At 43.1% G+C, this 19,010-nt stretch overlaps 1 protein-coding gene across 3 annotated transcripts in view; it reads left to right on the top strand.

Annotated features, from left to right (window-relative positions):
* The window catches only part of MYO1C (myosin IC), a 162,855-nt gene that overhangs the window by 62,522 nt on the left and 81,323 nt on the right, over positions 1 to 19,010 (top strand). For 2 of the 3 annotated variants that reach the window (XM_073565650.1, XM_073565648.1), the window contains exon 2: positions 16,277 to 16,432. In XM_073565650.1, the coding sequence (XP_073421751.1) occupies positions 16,307 to 16,432 (126 nt within the window). In that variant the 5' untranslated portion in view covers positions 16,277 to 16,306. Of the gene's footprint in view, positions 1 to 6,983; positions 7,331 to 16,276; positions 16,433 to 19,010 lie in introns of those variants that run through there. The other variant, XM_073565649.1, reaches the window with a different exon arrangement.

Genomic DNA, 19,010 nt, shown 5'->3' with positions numbered 1-19,010 from the left:
AGAATTTTTAAAAAGCTTTTTTTTTTTTTAAATAAATTTAATAAAATGCATAGTTGGATGCAAGTCGAAATTCACACAGTTCGATGCCTGGCCCGTGCTGGCATACGTTTTTGACATATACGTTCAAGTATACATCATGGCTGCAGATGTGAACTTAGCCTAAATGTGTTCAGATAATGGCAACTGGAAAAATATACAGATTCATCATTTACTGTTTTATTTTTTGTTTTTTTTTAAGACTTTCCTTTTGTCTTGCGTTCAATACATTTTCTTTGCAAAATTCATCAAAATGGCATACGTTGACAAAGCACTACTCCAGCATTTTATTTTTGTATTGTTATTTTTTTTATCGCTGGAGCGTGGAGTATGCAAAATCAGGTACATGTAGGTCAGCACCTGGGTCACTGTGGATAAGGTGATAGATGCTGCCTGTTTTACAAATATGTCACCTGTCGCTAACCGTAGTGGCCAGAGCTGAGGGCCGATCTCTGCTGTTAACCATTTAGATGCTGCTGTCAGTCTTTGATAGTGGAATTCATATGAACTGGTTGTAAGTGAGCAAACCTACTGGCTCCCTGTAGGCCTCCCACAATGCAATCACAGGGCACAAATTGGTTACCATGGCATCCAAGAACCTGTGACGGCCATCATTGCTGCCATCTTGGTACTCTTATGAAGCTCTACAGCAGTGGTCTCCAACCTTTCTGACCTTGAGCCACATTCAGCTTAGACAGAGGGTCGCGAGCCACATTCCGCACTGAGAGAGGGGCGCGAGCCACATCCAGCTCCCATCTCCTTCAAAGTAGTGTCAACCAAAGCCTCCATTACAGGTATAATAATAACCAAAGCTTTTCCACAGAAATTACTCCAAAGCAGTACACTGAGATCCAGGGGTTCTCACAATACCCCATTCAGTATTCTCCCATCAAGGACTCCCAACTCACTGTCACATCCAGCTTTGAGCACCTCCTCTAACAGGTAGTATCATCCTCCAGCGTACCATACCTAAAACATCTCTAAACCCCTAAGACCAGTAAATGTGCATCCAGATCTGCTCTTCTGTGCAGGGCTAATCACAAAATTCACCATTTTGAGAACTTCTCTTCATACCTGTTTGCTAGACCTGGACCTGATGCACCAAGCTGGCAGACAGCTGCGAGCCACAATTCATGGGACCGCGAGCCACATGCCAAGCTACAGGTTGGGGACCCCTGCTCTACAGTTGGAGGCTTCATAGGAAACTGAAATTTTCACAGCATACTGACCAGGTAATATTTTGTTTGAGCTTTCTTGTTTTCAACCCCTTATTCCAAGAGCCATGTGAGGGCTTTTGTTTTTTGTTTTTTTTTGGATGAGTTGCACTTTGAGTGACACCATCCATTTTATCATGTGATGTACTGAAAAGCGGGAAAATAAAAACTCAAGTGTGGCAAAATGGCTAAAAAAGTGCTTGTAGCAAAAATTCCAGTTTCCTATGAACCACACAGTAATAGCGTAGCGTCATGACAGGCACCGGAGTCTTCAGCTGTCAATTATTATTATTATTATTATTATTATTATTATTATTATTATTATTATTATTATTATTATTAGTTTATGACAGCCATGTTCAGGCCTCATTCTGGCTCCCATAGACTTACCTTAAGAAGTGACCGCCAGTATGCCCTGCAAACACTGGAGAGATCTGGCAGGTCACAACCTGAAAGAGAGCGACCGGAACGTCGCCAACAAATGGATGAAGACGGTGGCTGAGTATAGACTAGTGACGCCTCTCCAGCAGTAGGAAAAATAACACCCGCTGGAAAGGTGCTGTAACCCCTTTCTGATATTTGCAGTATATATACGTCATGGCTGTTGACTGCGCACTGGAGGCTATGTGCGGATGATCGCCTCCGAGTGTTTAAATAAGCTAAATAGTAACATAGTTATTAAGGCCAAAAAAAGACATTAAAGTAGTCCATCCAGTTCAGCCTATAAAATTCTGTCAGAATAAATCCCCAGATCTACGTCCTTCTAAAGAACCTAACAATAACTGTAAGATACAATATCCTTACGCTCCAGGAAGACATCCAGGCTTCTCTTGACCCCTTCGACTGAGTTCGCCATCACCACCTGCTGCTATTGATATCAATCGCAGCATGTACAAGGCCGACAGAGGAAGGGAGCCCTGTCTGCCCTCGGATTGGTGCCTCCGCGATGTCCTAGCGATGGGCTGGACGCTGCGTCCAGATCTTACAGCATAGTGGATGAGATTTCAAGAAATCCCATGTCCAGTATGCGTGCAGATGCCCGCGGAGACTGACATGCGGGGCGCGTCTCCGCAACATAAATCTCACCTGTACAAAGTACTAGAAGCAGTGAATCTGCACGGTTCAGTGAGCACATGCGGAATCACCAGCGTTCAAAAGCCGGCAGCGCTTTGGACGCAGCACATGTGCGATGCCAGTTACTGACCGTGTACACCTACCCTAAAAGTCACTTCAAATGTAAGATGGTCTCTTACAAAACGATTATTTTTTTTTTTTTTTTTTTTTTTTTTTTTTATGTTTTGTTGTAAAATTGAGAAATCACTGGTCTACTTTTAACCCTTATAACTTTAGCACAATTTTTGAAACACAATTTTTTTTGTTGTTGTTGGGATGTAAAGTAGACATGTGGGAAATGTTAATTATGAACTATTTTGTGTGAAATAACTCAGATTTAAGGGCATAAATACTAAAAGTTTGAATTTTACAAAATTGTTGCCACAAATAAATGCAAGTCATATCAAAGAAATGTTACCACTGTCATGAAGTACATTATGTCACTAGAAAACAGTCTGCGAATCGTTGGGATCCATTGAAGCGTGTTCCAGAGTTATTACCATTAAAGTGACAGTGGTCAGAATTGTAAGATTTTTCCTGGTCGGGAACGTGAAAACAGGCTCGGGGGTGAAGGGGTTAAAGGAGCACTGAGAACACCATATTAAGGCGAGAGGCGGTAGTATAGGTGACACATTACCGCCCCATTCACTTCTATAGTGCTGCAATGCAGCAGTGGCACCAAATGAACTTGGGACACGTGAAGACTGTCACACCTCCAATCGCTGTGTAGTCCTCGCCTTACACAAACGTGACACAAGTAATCAAAGTATCTTGGTAAATGTGCAAGTGAGATGGATCTGCAGAGAGGCTCTTCATAGTGATGGACAACCCAGTATTGTGATTCTAATGCGTAACAAGCCTATTGGAAAAGGAATCTGTGCTTTGTAGATGATTTTTAAAAACTTTTCATAGACAGTTAAACAACAAAAAAAAGTCCACAAATAAAACAAATTGTTTGGTGCAAACAGCAGCTTTTTGTATGTTGGGTAAGACTGCACTGACAATAGCACAGGCTCGTGCAGATCTTTCCAGCACTCCCTTCTTTCTGCCATAGCCACAGTCCCATCTGCACTCACTTTTTCCAGTGCAAACATATTTTCCCCATAAAAGGCAGTGGAGGAGCAGAGCTGATGGGGAACTGCATCCCGAGTGACTGCTATGGCGGGGTTTATACTGCCTGCCCCTATTAATATTCATGAGCCCCCGGCTGACAGCAGTCATTGGTCATTTACTAGCCTTTTTGTGCCTATAATTAGGAAGTGTTGTTCTTTTTCCTGATTAGTTTCATACAGTTCAGGCTGTAACTTGTTACCTTCCCCAGAGTCATCCATCCTGCAGGACCCACCAAGACAGTCACATTGCAGTTGTAACTTGTATAAAGGTCTGCACATTGTAGATCAATGTCCTAATATCCTTGGATTTGATACAGTAGTGAACACTGGGGCTGACACCGTCCTCCTCTGTGAGTGATCCTGCAGCCTCCTACTTCTAAAATGTCTGTGTGTGGTGCAGAGTTCTGCTAATATTGCTGAAGTCTGTGATGACCTTCAGGTCTGCAGCGGTTATAGGACTAGTTCACATTAATTTATTTGTAAATGAAACCACCACAGCCTTAGGAGACCTTGGGAACCTGAGCACCAAACATACATGATCTGCCGTCCTAATACATGATACTCTGATGTGTGTACTAGCCTACCTGGAAGAGTTTGCCTCCTGCCCTAGTAACACTGCCTGTATACATCAGGGGACTGCGGACGATCTGCACCATCCGGTGTCCTCAGCCATCCACAGCAGACAAAGGCCCAAGAGCAACTTTTTGCTGCTTGTTCTGATTTGATCAAATATAAAGCGTACCCTTTGTATAACACAGTTATTCAGTTCTCTGATATACGGTACTTTATCAGCTCTTGTCAGGAAATTTGCCTTTAGGAACCTTTATTGCTTTCATGGTTTCTTATTTTTTGTTTGCAGTTTACCATCTTATTGCAATTTTTGCTAATTTTTTTTTAATAAAAATTACTTAAAACAGCTGCAATCCTGTCAGTGTGAAAACCCCCCTAGCTTCTACATTAAAGCTGTGTCCATACATATACGATTAACAAATAACGCTGCACTCTTATAGCGTGCAAACATGAAATATATGAAATATGAATTGCATTACTGCTCTATAAAATAGAAAAATTGAGAATACTTACTGCATAAATTGGCCAATTCACGTATACCCGACAGCCACAATAAGGGCCCCGTTACATTTAGCGATGCACCAGCGATCCCGACAACGATATGACCCGGTCAGGATCACTGGTGCATCGTTAAATGGTCGCTAGTGAGCTGCCAAACAGGCAGATCTCACCAGCGAAGCAGCAGCAATAAGCGATCCGTCAGCGGTCGCTCTTACCTGTCACACCGCAGCGATGATGACTTCCGCATGCGTCGCTAGTCGGCGCCAGCGGGACTCCAACGAGGAAAAAATGGCCCAGGTCATTAGAGCCGGATCAGCGATATCCAGCGGGGGGGCCGGTCGCAGGTACGTGTCCCATGTAGCGAGATCGCTAGCGAGATCGCTGTTGCGTCACAAAATCGGTGACGCTTTAGCGATATCGCTAGCGATATCGCTATGTGTAAAAGGCCCTTAATGCGATTCTCTCTGCTGGGACCTATGCTAATGTGATTTCTCTCCAGTGCTGATAGTCTACAATCATTTGGGAAGGTGACGGTCAGTCCTTTTGATATTTGTATACATAGGCTCTCTGACTGAGCACTCCACCCATCAGCCTCTGGCTGTTTTAATTAAATCAGGATCCTACCTTCCCATATGATTGTAGGCTATCAGCCCATGAGAGGATTCACATTAGGATAGGTCCCAGCAGAGAAAATCGCCTTATTGTGGCTGCTGAGTATACAGGAATTGGCCAATTTATGTGCTGTGTTCTTAATTTTTTTCCATTTTACAGAGCAATAATGCAATTCAGATTTCATATATTCATGTTTGCATGCTATAGTGCTTCAGAGTGTTACTTTATTTGTTACTTATATATGGACATGGCTGCTCTTAGTAAGCACCTGTACACACTTGTTTTCTGTTTGGAAATGCCGGTCAGTCTTTTGATATTTACATACACATATGATAGGTGGTTGGTCAAATGATTGATCTCTCCATGCTCCCAGTTTTGGCTAGGCTGAGCGTTTAATGGGGAGAATAGAGAAAGTGGCTGCCAGACTGCTCTAGTCGTGTCCCATTGCACAAGTGTCAATGTACTACTGTATGTCTGCTCCAGCGAGGAAATTCCTGTATTAATGTGAGATATGAGACAGGATGCCAATATGAAGCACATACTGTGCTGGACTGCAATAATCAGGCCAACCAGCGGATCTCCTGACCAAGGCTATTGGGTATATAGGTCAGGTCAGGAGAACCGTCGGTCTTGTGAGCCAAGTGCAGTCTGTGTTTCATGGACCTGTGAACTTGGCCTTACTAGGCCTTTAGAGTGCTGTTATCAGAACGCTCCCCGTGGTCCTCAGATGCCCAGGACCGTTTTTTTGTCTGTATGGAAAAGTTTAAAAGAAGGTTTTAATGTGGTGAAATGGCTTATAGTGGCAAGTAAACGCCATAATCCTCATTTGGTATTGGTGATGTACTAATAGACATCATCCCATTCTAGTAGCTATTTCTGCTCCCACATCATCTTTTAAAACAATTGCAGTAATATGAATAAGCTGAGGTGTAAATTGGCCACATTGTGATTTTCTGCAGAGCAGGTAATAATACAATTCTACATTTCTTGCAGAAAGCTGGCCACAAGCCCTTGTTATCTGTGAGCCAAGCCTCTGATCTTCCCGACGCCCCCATACACATGCAGAAGATTGCAGCTAGACACTTTATACATTCAGCTGGAAATGTTCCCCTCCCTTCCGAACAAGAAGGTCCCGTTCTTGCACTCCTGCCTGTCATTTAGCACTATGCAGGCCCAGTTTTCTTGAGAACAGGGATCTTGACGAAAGACAGTAGGACGGTTTCACGTTTTCTATTTGCCTGAAGCCTTCTGGGAAAGGTGGTTTCTGGGCAAGTGCCTACCCATAACACTGTCAGAAGCAAACCACTATCTCGCCTGGCTCCTCCTAAATGTACATTTTTATGTCTTGTGGTGTAAAGTCTCACCCGTCTGGCAGCATTTGTTTCCCGGTAACTAAAGGAATGACTATGTAGCTGGCCCATTTAGCTCCGCTTCTGCAGTTGTGCTCCTTCCCCATACATACTAGATTGGATCCTGTCTGGGTTGTCTATTATGAATATGATCAGTTTTAGACTCCTAATGTGACTGGGGTCAGTTATTGCACTGCGCGGTACATGGGGAATGTTACACTCTGCAGTATGTAGTACAATTACCTGCTGCAGCGCCTTTCCCCCTGACTTCACCTGTACGGCTCTCCTCGGATGTGGGTTAGCTCAGTAATGAGAAATGTGCAGCAGCATGCAGGGACTGTGGGAGTGGGAGGCCCACCAATCATTAACACTCATTCCCCGTCTTGTGTGCTGTTTATTAGGTTTGGGCTCCTGCCCAAGATTCCCGGCCCTCCCTTTTTTTTTTTTTTTTTTTAAAATTCCCTCTTTCATTCCTGTCTTTTTCTGCCAGTGACGCCTGAACTCGGTCTGGGAGCAGATGATAGATCCTACGTTTTTCCTCTCTGCTGTAATGCTCCTCATGTCTGCTCCCTCTCTATGTCTATAAGCTGCTGGCGGGGAAGCAGTATATATGGGACTCTGAACATGCATTATCTTGTGAAGTTGGAGTAGTATTTTGTGACTGTCTACGTAGATGATTAAGGCTGGATCGTCGTCTACTGATGCTGCCTCTCTGGATTTGATTAGGACGGTGCCCTGGAAACTGACTGCCGGCTGCCGCAGATCTGCCTATTTCACTGGAGATCCGTGACATCTGACAGTGGCAATGAAGTACAGAGCAGCGGTGAGCAGGTTTCAGGGGATTTGTACAGATTACTGTGATTGGGCTGGTCATCTGTAAAACAATCTGTCATTGTAGGAGTGTGATCACGTGAGTTCCTACACATGTGAAGGTATTTGATTTGTGATCCATCTAAACTAAAACCCTTCCTGAAGAAGATCATGGGCGTGGAGAGATTGACAAGAATCCTGATGAACTGTGATGAGAATAGTTTGGGTCATGGCTTGTTCTCCTGTAGTCTCTTCCTGACTTATCAGATATGAAATGTAGGCCATGGATTTACTGACGTTGATATTTTGGCTCTGAATGAATGTATCCATGGCTTGTGACCTTACAAGATCTGTGCGTGTTCTTCTCATCCCTTCTTTCTTTCTTCTCTGTGCTCATCAGTGCTTTTCTATTTAATGCATTTTCCACAGTTCCTTGGACTCGATCCCATAACTTTGGGCTCTGTGCTTCACAGGCTTTTTTGGATCCCATAAACTTGTGATAATCTTTCTCACTTGTCATTTTTTATCCACTTTCCAAAGATAATTTGATCTAATTGAATGACGAATGTTTGCTCAGTCTTAGTGGAGACCATAGTATATGGCAGACTCTTGAACACCAGTGTTTAATTTCAGTTTTGAAATATTTTATTTTTGGGAACATAAAGTTTGTTGCTAACTTGATTCTGCCACGTATGTAATGGGCCCTGATGGGTAATATGCTTAAATTAACAGTAAGGAAATAAAATATAAAGTTTTGGAAGATGAACATAACCCTACAAGTAGTCTCAATGCAGCCGGTCAGTCGTACGTTGGATCGTTTGCAGAAATGATCCTATCCCCAGTGCAATGGATGGTCTGTAAGGAGACAGCGCTTATAAGCACTAAACTGCCATTTGATCTTCGCCTTATACCCTCTTAGTAGTAACATTAGTCTATGAGGAGAATGCCTTCATATTTATTGCACCAAATTCGAGAGGCTAAGAGTCTGTTGTGTAGTTTACGGTTCATTTACTACAAACAGAAGTTGATCCAGAAAAAAAATTTTTGTGATAGCTGGGTGATTTTTGAAAATTAGAGCTAAGGGACCATATAGACAGGCCAACCGCGACCATTAAATGATCATGGATTGATACATGGAAGCTGATTGGCAGACGTTTAGGCGGGCTGACTGCGTTCACATAACAATTGCTAATACAATGGTTCTCTGCATATAGAATACCGTGTTTACACAAGACGAGAATTATTTGTAAACTAAAAAATCCTCTCGCCCGGCGAATGATTGTGTTGTTTTTCCCGGTTATTGCTAGCCTTTTTAGACGGGCCTTTAACCAGGAATGAGTGTCTACTAGGGCTCTATCTAATGGTGTTTTATATTCAGGATTCCCTCAAATTACAAGAACCTCATACTACAATATTGTCAACATATAATTGTCTTTCCTCGTCCATTGTAACTCATGTACAATGTTACCGACATTCCTGATTTGTGGCATGTCTGGTTGGGTGGATCTTGCCGTTAGTCAGTATGGTTATTTCCAGGTAAATTAAAAGCAATTCTGTAGTACATGCACTGATATGCTATCGAGTAGTTCCGCTCTACAGCACAGCGCTATATACATGTACAGTACTGACCTTACCTGTGCCCAGATGTGCCGCCGCTTTAGACACCAGATGAGAGTGGTCGTACTTCAGTTTCTGGTACACGCTGTACTGTACAGGTCCCGAAAGCAACTACTGTCCTGTACTGATCCACAGCATCCAGCCGTCCTATCGGCCTTTTATATGTAAGGACTTGTTATATAGGAATTAGTTATTTTCTTTATTTTCTGTGACACGTTGGAGACTTCAGAACAAGTTAATAGTTTTTTCTATATGTATAGTATCATTGGTTTCATAAAACAAGGTTAGTCTTGCTTTTATTTCTATAACTTCTACTTTAAAAGGGTTGTCCAGACATTTTCTTTTCAAAACCACCAATGGTATAAAATAATTTTTCCAAGCTTCTCTGGTCTTCATCTCTTCTCATGTTTCCACTATTCTGGGTACTTCCTGCTCCATCTGGATAGACACGTGACCACTGCAGGCAATCAATAGCTGTTCCAAAGATTAGGCCACTGGTAGTACCCATTGTACGATAATTACTACACTGCGTCAGAACATCCATTATTTATAAAAAGGTAACTATACAGACGATTTGGAGGGATGTGGTACTTTCATTTATCTCGAATCTGTTTGTTTTCATTCTTTTAAAGAGGTTAGAGTTTTTCACTCTTCTATTTCTGCTTCTCCCTTCAATATTCGCTTTTTTTCCCATAAAATTAAAATTTGTAATAACTGCTTTTAGACTTAGACTTGTCGTCGAATCAAGGAGCCAGTTTTTGATCTTGATTTCCCTGAGTGTTCAGTTTTTTGTTTTTTTTTGTTTTTTTTTTAAATTCTACCATGCTGTTCCAGAGATATGGGGCAGAGTCCCCTCTCCTTATGTACTTGTGTGTCCCTTGTCTTACACACATGTTTATTATACTTGTCTATATATCCCCTTTTCACATGTATAGCGCCATGGAATAAATGGCGCTATATAAATGCATAATAATAATATGGGCCTTTTTGTTTAGTACTAAGTTTTATGGCCTTTACCCAAGGGGGTGTTGCTCACAAGATTCTCTGGGGATAGGCTTTTCTGCATAATTAACCCGTGAGCATTCTCCCTTGATAGAGATCATTAAAAAATAGTGCTAAATAAAAAGGGCTATTTGTCTTGAGCCACATAGCGGATTTAAAAAAACAAAAAGCAACAACAACAAAAAACAGAAGAGAGGAGCAGCAGGAATAAAAGAAGAGTTAAACCTGACCACTTCTGACCTGGCGATAGGTCGTGTTTAGTAGTTAGGAAAGTTTTCCTTCTCTCTGCTAGGAAGAACATTTTCCTAGATATTCAATATATTATATAATATTTATATAAAATCTGCTTGTGTAGGAATGTCCATTATCCAGTTTATGGTAACTTGGCCTATACTTTGGAAGAAAGAAGAACAAACCTTTTACTTATTTCCTCGGCTGTACTTGTGAGTGCTATGTGTGTTGGAGCCATAGTTCATATGACAATTTGTGCCTGTCCGTACCCCCCATACCAGTGCCAGTTTGCCACTTGATAGCTTTGCTCCCTGGGTGACTGTCTGAAATGAACACAATTGTGGATCTAGAAAGGAAATCTCTTAATTGAAGCTCAGAGAATCATCGTGTGACTCATCTATTCATAGATTTTGTACCAACTTGCAGCAATTTTTTTCTTGTCAGCCTTTATATGTACAAAGGGGCATTCTGATTAAGGACATTTTTTTTTCTTTCTATTTCCATAATAAGAGCCGTCACATTACAAGAAACGAAACACGGTGTGCACATAGGATCCGAAAGGAGTGTAATACAGAAGCAAGGTGACATAGGGCAGTGTTTCCGGTGTGTGATGAAAGAGCCGAGAGTCCTTAGGGATGACGGCTAAGATTGCACTGGGAGCTAGTGATGGTCTCCTGGGACCGTGTAACTCCCCTTTCCAAGTGTTGCTTTGCTTAAATTGTAACAGATGACATAAGGCTACAAAGCAAAGGGCATTGTGCAGGATGGACACCAAAGGCTTTTGGGCGCTTGTGCAGGAAAAACGAGCTACCTTGATTCCAAAGGGGTATCACTTGTCTGAGCATGAAGAGAAGTCGTCCTCGCACTCATCTGAGAATGAGGAAGACCTGGCCGGTTCCTCATCGGGGACCAATATACAGGTGATCGTCACTGTGGAACCAGAGGTATGATGTGACTGTATTAAGGCATGTTGCATTTTGGACTTTTGTTTACATGTTTGCTCTGTAATTGTTAGTTGATGTCGGCTCAAATCAGTTTCCATGTCTGTCATTCTTTGACTTCAATGATGAAGGAAGAAAAAATAAACTTTCTTGAATGGTAAAGTTAAAACTGGGTGTAAACGGATGCACTTTGGCATCCCATAGAAAAGAACAAAATCTGTTCACATATCCTTTATGGCCATTTTTTTATCCAACAGCATAATGTGGGCTAAATCTCCAAATTTCCGTTAAGGAGTCATCGAATGCTTATTTAGCATCCCTTATAAACCCTTTTCAGATTTGACTTGTGTCACTTTGTGTTGTGATAACGCTGGAACGTGCCTTCATATCACAGTGATTTGGAGATTGTTTTGTTTTTTTTCTTGATACATTGTACTTTGTGCTAGTGGTAAACGTTGAATGTTTATACCCTTCCACAGGTGATCAGACCACACAAATAATGAATAACCTTTCCCTATTGTCTACTTTACATCAGCATCATTTTCAAATGTCCTTTTGTTTTGTTAGGTTAAAAGTTTTAGCAGCAATGTTTCATTTGTTCCAAGGAGCTTTACAAAACTTATTTTTTTACGCACCTAATCAGTTTTGAAATGACTTTCAGGGCTTATTTATTGGAAAACCCCAAAAAGTGACATTTTAATATGTTTCAAAACTACTGTCAGGAATTTTTACTTTCCAGGTGCTTCACAGGAATTAAATCAATGTGGAATGAATAAAATAAAAAAAAATGTTTCCACTGAAATGTTGTTAGCGTTTTAACAGGCCACCAAAGCCAACATTACTTGTCCAAATGGTTGCCACGGCAACCCGAGGGCATCATGATTGCAGGGTACCATTGGGGTTAAGGATGGGGTCCCACTCCCTCTGATAACCATATAGATTCCTCCATCTCTATTGACAGCAGCATCTAGGTCAGTGTTCCCCCAACTCCAGTCCTCAAGAGCGATCATCAGGTCAGGCTTTAAGGATTTACTTAGTATCGCCCAGGTGGTGGAACTATTGCCTGTGCAGGTGAGCAGATCTCGCCTGTGCAGTTTTCAGGGAAATCTGGAAAATATGACCTGTTGGTGGCTCTTAAGGACTGGAGTTGGGGAACACTGGTTTAGGTGATTAAATGTTCACGATCGGTGCCAACACTAATCATGGCCGGTTGTGTTTTTGCTACCTAGGGGGCGCTATTCTCTTATTCCTCAAGTCAGTAAAAAGGTATTGCTGGTACTTAAGGAGTTACTGCACAATGTATTAGCGGTATTTCCTTGTAAAATTGGGCATAAGATCACTATTAACAGTTTAGAGGTGACGATTGCAGAGTAGCATTTTCAGTCTTGTGTAACAACTTTTTCTGACTGTAGTTGTGCACTTATGTATAGCTTTGTAACCTTGGATGATGGTGACTTTGCCCGTTTTGCTTCAATCTGGGAGTTGTTTTTTTCCTTTTCTCAGTTGGGTCACGGGGGAATATCATTCTATATCTTATCCTGATGTCTTGGGACATTTTGTAATCCTTTTTCTGTCGGGAATTTTGTTTTTTTGCAGCTCTCATTAGTTTAATATGATATGTAAATCTGATCTATTGTAGGCAACATCTCCAAATTTCCCAGTCGGGGTACAGGCCGCGATGTCTGACCGGCCTCTGCCCCTGACTGAACCTCAATAGCCTCGTGAGGCTGTTGCTTTTGGGTCTGGATACCAGCGCCACTGCCAGCATCCTGGTCTGTACATCAACGGGGAAAGTGGGTGGTGTAAAAACAGACTTGATCCATGTTCACATGTTGTTTTTTCCACTCTTTTTTTTTTTTTTGCTTTGTAACTTCAGCAAAGTGAATGAGACTTCTGAAATCTCATGCACATGTTGCTTATTTTTTTTCCTTGCAGATTTGAAGCGATGTAAAATTTGCAAATCTTTTTTGCACTTTTGCATTTTTCGCTCCTTTTAATCAATGAGAAAAACTGCATAAAAATGTGCCTTTTTGCAGTGGTTTTCCTGCCAAGAGACTTATTTTCCATGGAGAAATATCTTCAGCAAATAGTGTGTGCGTGTACCCTTAGGAGGATTTTAAATATTGGTCATTAATCAGATTTTTTTTTCTTTGGAAAATCCTTTATTGCTGGATAAGTCAAGCAAAAATAAACTAATCCATGTGCGCATAAGGGTCAGGTTCCCTGCAGCGCCACCGCTGGAGAAATGGTGGATTGCACAAAACCCACTGAAACGAATGGTTCGTCTGTGTAATGCATAAATGTAAAAGGACTACCGAAGCTTTTTGATTTGGCTAATTGCTGGTGGTCCCAAAGGAGTGGTCTCCCCTAGCTCCGATTATACCATAGTGTTTTTGAAAATTTACCTTATATACCAGGCAGCCCCAAAAATATTAATATTACAGTCCTCAGTGGTTGATGCCTTTTTAATGGCCATTAATAGGTATTATCCAGTGAGGACTCGCAAATTTTAATATTTTTATGTCTTACTATCTTAACAGGGTACCAAGATATGTTTTTTATGGCTTTATGCAGAGGATCATTAGGAAAGCCATGGGTTGTACGAGGTCTTTAAGATGCGATGTGAACACATGAACCCATAAGTCCAACATCTGTAGAATAAGAGAATATAGTTTCAGCTTACTTTGCTGCAATCTTTATTCAACCTTTACCCCAATTCTGTTTTGTGCTGATTCCTTTCATTTGGAGCTTGTTACAAAACCAATAGAGATAGCCGTCTCCTGCTTTGTGCCAGTGACAGATATCTCTGGCATGTCGTGAAATATGTAAGTTACAGCACAGCACCGCACCCTAATCTTTCATTCTTGCTTACATCGTTTTTACTTTTTGCTGCAGTTACCGATTATAATGGTTGATTATCTATTCTTGGCAAGAATGAGCTGGGCATAAGTGGGCGTATACCTATATAAGTGTATTAAGCAACTTACAACCTCCGTCCTGCCGTCCCTTGGCGGATCTTGGAGCGTAGCCTTGTGACTTGTCAGCTGGCACTTGTGTAGAGCTTAGGGTGTAGGATGCAGGACGGTGTCTGACACATTTGCAGTTATGGAAATATTTGGATCATACAAATATCCACCAGCTGCTACGACATGGAAACCATAGTGTAACAGTGTGCATGAGCCCTTACAGAATTCCAGTAAGGAGCGTGATTGTGATGTGATGGTTCTTTTGATTTGTGCTTATTTAGAGGGGTTATTCTGGATTTGAATAGCCATGGCTGCTTTCTTTGTCGATAGTGTCAGTATTGCAGCTAAGCCCCATGTACTGTCAAGGACCTGCTGCAGTGCCTGGCACAGTCTACAGACCGGTATGCTGCTGTTCAGATGACAAAACAGTCATGCTTTTCTAATCCTAGACCTCCCCTTAAATACTCCACATAAGGGGCTTTTGCACTGCCAGATAATCGCGAATGAGCATCATTACAAACGCTCATTTCATGATTATCTTGCCTTGTAAATAGGCTGCGGATTTCCCCATGAACAAGCAAAACTATTTTTTGTGCAGCACAAAAGATGATCGTTCTCAGTGGCGCATCGTCCTATGTAATCGGGGCTTGCACGGCTGATAGCTATGGCAGACTATGCGCACTGGGCGATCTAGTAGAGTAGTATTATGAGTACAGCAGGTTACAGAACAGGTGTGACAAAAGCTGGGAATGGAGCATTATACAGTGGCTAACCTTCCTTTCCCTACCATGAACCATTTTGGTTGTTCTTCAAATCTTGATTATATTTGTTATGGAAAACTAACCTGCACTTTGGGATCCGTCTTGGTAATACTGACATGTGTAGTTTCCCATTTGAAGTCCATTACTAGCAGCCGTGTGGTGATCTCAGACCGCTGAGCTCATCCACATTCCTCACTGCTGACATTTCCGTCCTTTCATAATGAGTCTAGCGGAGGAGTTAACTGCTGCACCTTCTGTGCATGGCTCGGGTATAGAAATCTAGGTGATTTTGTTAGGGTGTGTCCTGAAATCGATGAGAACAGATATTTATCCTGGTTATGTGTCAATTTACCGATTTTTGGGGTGTTTTTTTTCAGATTTTTATTAAAGTTTAAAGGGAATTTTTCACCTCATTTGCCCCATCTATTAGTATGGGCATATAGGTTATAGCCTGCTGAAAATATTCCTCCCTGTGTTTCTCATATCAGATGTGTTGTTGCTGAGAAATCATTTTTTATCACTTTATATAAGTGACCTCTTCCAGGCTCTGGGGAGGATGCTGCCTGTAAGATAACTCTGTGTTACCAGTGTGATGTGTAATGGTCATCAGTGTTACCAGTGTGATGTGTAATGGTTACCAGTGTGATGTGTAATAGCCGCTCTCTGCTCTCCTGATCTCACTGCAGAGTTGAACATACATCAATTGTGTGCAGGAGTGCGCGCCCCCCCTCCGTGTGTGCAGGAGTGCGCGCCCCCCCTCCGTGTGTGCAGGAGTGCGCGCCCCCCCTCCGTGTGTGCAGGAGTGCGCGCCCCCCCTCCGTGTGTGCAGGAGTGCGCGCCCCCCCTCCGTGTGTGCAGGAGTGCGCGCCCCCCCTCCGTGTGTGCAGGAGTGCGCGCCCCCCCTCCGTGTGTGCAGGAGTGCGCGCCCCCCCTCCGTGTGTGCAGGAGTGCGCGCCCCCCCCTCCGTGTGTGCAGGAGTGCGCGCCCCCCCCTCCGTGTGTGCAGGAGTGCGCGCCCCCCCCTCCGTGTGTGCAGGAGTGCGCGCCCCCCCCTCCGTGTGTGCAGGAGTGCGCGCCCCCCCCTCCGTGTGTGCAGGAGTGCGCGCCCCCCGTGTGTGCAATAAGCATCAGAAGTCTAAGCTCTAAATAAGGCTCTTTATAAAGTTCAGTTCCCGAGCACTCACCCCAGGAACAGCTGCTGCGGGAGAAGCAGCATTAATGTACATGAAGCTTGGCCTTGTAAGTACCGTACATGGTTCAGTAAAAGCCTTGTATGTATCATGGTCCTATAGGCCTGCAGGTAGAACAACTCCTGTGTAAAAGCACAGAGGACACCACCTGGTATACGTGTGATGTAGCTAATAACGTGGACCTGCTATGGTAAAAATAATAAAAAGCATTTCTGATTTTTGTTCTCATTTTCCATGTCTTTCTGTCCTTAGGCTCCAGCTGTTGACGGTATCCGTATAACCATGGAGAGTGCCTTAACGGCCCGTGATCGGGTTGGTGTCCAGGACTTTGTCCTGTTGGAGAACTATACAAGCGAAGCAGCTTTCATAGAAAACCTAAGGAAAAGGTTCAAGGAGAATCTTATCTATGTAAGTTAATTTAGCTTATTTTTGTAGCTTATATATGACTTAAAGGGAACATGTCAGCAGGATTGTGCACAGTAACCTACACTCATTGTCGGGTCAGGGCCGTTATACTGAATAAAATGATACCTTGGTTGATGAAATCAGTGTTGTGGCTGTTTCTTAATCTTTATTTTCCAGTTTTGTGTTTAATGAGATTCTCGTGTCTTAAGGCAGTGCTGGGGTATGGTGCTCTGATTAGATATTCATAATGCAGACTGCTGACAGGTTACTGATCCCTCCCTGACCGGCCCCCTAGTTTGCATAATGAATATCTGTAGATGCTTAAAAACCCTTCTGCAGGCAGGTGCCGGCCATGGCACCTGCTCTGCAGCAAAATTGCATGTTTTGTGTGCCAATAATACATTTTTTTATTTAGCTAGAGGAAAAAAGAATCAATTTTAAAATGGTGCCTGCGCAGTAGCTGCTATCCGTGTCTACTGCTGTGATCCCATAGCTGCCACTGCGCATTAAGGGTGGTTTCACATTAGCGTTTCAGGGCGCAGTGACGGCCTGCACACGGCCGCCGCTAAGCCCCACCGGGCCTCCTCCGGTAGCTCCGCCTACGGGCGCATGATGCTGCATGCGTCCTGCGTCCCCTATCTTTATCACTGGGGAATAATAATCTATTCATCGCACACTCAAAGGAATATAATGCCAACAAGTGTTCATTTTATTATGTACAAAACATGTGGGAGCCAAAAAAGAATATAGAGCACCAGATGGAAGCGATATACATATAACGACGTTTCGGCTCAGCCCGAGCCTTTATCAGTTTATCGCTGAATCCGGTTTCGGATCTTTGAATAAATAGGAAGAGAACTCCCAAGAGAATAGCCCAAGAAAGACGGCTGTAGCTGTAGTGCTGTAGAGCGGCGCTCCCGCACCTGGCTGCAATGGCGTCATTGGGAGTTCTCTTCCTATTTATTCAAAGATCCGAAACCGGATTCAGCGATAAACTGATAAAGGCTCGGGCTGAGCCGAAACGTCGTTATATGTATATCGCTTCCATCTGGTGCTCTATATTCTTTTTTGGCTCCCACATGTTTTGTACATAATAAAATGAACACTTGTTGGCATTATATTCCTTTGAGTGTGCGGTGAATAGATTATTATTGGTAATAGGACCTATTGGTCCATTACACCTGCACCTCACTACTAAGACTTGAGTGCACGCTATCTTTCTAATTACTTTATCACTGGGGACACAGGCTGTGCGCTGTATGCATTTGGCGGCGCATGCGTCCTTTTGTAGATGTGCCGACCGCAACCAAATTGCAACAGGTTGCGTTTGGCGCTGGTCGGCGCACCGTCAAAAGGACGCATGCGCCGCCAAACGCATACTGCGCACGACCTGCTTCCACAGTGGTAAAGATAGGGGACGCAGGACGCATGCAGCGTCATGCGCCGGTAGGCGGAGCTACCGGAGGAGGCGGGGCTTAGCGGCGGCCGTGCGCAGGCCGTCGCTGCGCCCTGAAACGCTAATGTGAAACCACCCTAACACAAAACTGAAAATAAGGATTAAAGAACAACCACAAGACCAATTTCATCAACCAAGGTATCATTTTATTCAGTATAGCGGCGCCGACCTGGCACTGTGCACAATCCTGCTGACAGGTTCCCTTTAAAGTGGATTGGTTATCAGGTGTATTCTGAGGACACGTCATCCCTTCTCTTACCAAAAAGCACAATATTTTTAATAGTAATATACTAAATGAGTCCAGAGTGTTTGAGGGGAACATCCCTTGCCTTTATCCTGTCTCACCCCTTACATAAGGCAGCGTAGTCTAATGGCCAGCTTTAAAGCCAGAAATATTTGTTTGGCATACAATCGAATAGCTGTAGAGAGCAGTTTGGGAAAAGGTGCTGCTAGCTTTATATATGCCACTCTTCATACTGCCAGAGGTCATAGGGACAGAACAAAATTTTTGACAGTGCTAGCTCATCATTTGGCAGAAACCCATGGTACCTGATGGACATCATTGACAATTAAGGGGTCCATTGAGTTTCTGATCTTGGCGGATTTCTGCTGGAATCTGCAAGTGCTTTCTTTTTGCCAGTGTGAGCACCACCCTATAAGAACATAACGTTTTTACCCCACCCCTTCTGACGATGGCGGTTACTATAGACTATGGGGACAAATGGCCACAAAGTTATTAAAAATCCCCCTCACCGATGTGTCTTTGAAAGCTCTTGAGCAGCATAATCCCTTACATTGGTCTGCATAATTGGATCAACGCAGGGGTTGATAATCTTCAGAACCAGGTGCATGATGCCTATATTAGCAGTATTTGCAAATTAGGCATCTGATCCACACATCACCAGAGTTGTCATTTTTTAAGTCTCTCTTGGACCACCGGGCTAGTGGGTATTTTCTAAGCCCGGAGTCGGGATCTAGGGGAATTTCCATCCTATATAGTGCTTTGAATACATCAGCTGTTGATACTAAATTACCATATATGATTCGGTGGGAGGGGGGAGCTAGGCATATCCCTTGACCCGTAGACATGGAGGGAGGGTTTGAGAGGTGCAAAGAGTATCCTCT

The sequence above is a fragment of the Dendrobates tinctorius genome, unplaced genomic scaffold (assembly GCF_039654945.1).
Source record: "Dendrobates tinctorius isolate UK_male_01 unplaced genomic scaffold, ASM3965494v1 ptg000016l, whole genome shotgun sequence".
Taxonomy (NCBI): domain Eukaryota; kingdom Metazoa; phylum Chordata; class Amphibia; order Anura; family Dendrobatidae; genus Dendrobates; species Dendrobates tinctorius.
Note: the sequence above shows the minus strand (reverse complement) of the source record. Positions and strands in the feature narration are given on the sequence as shown.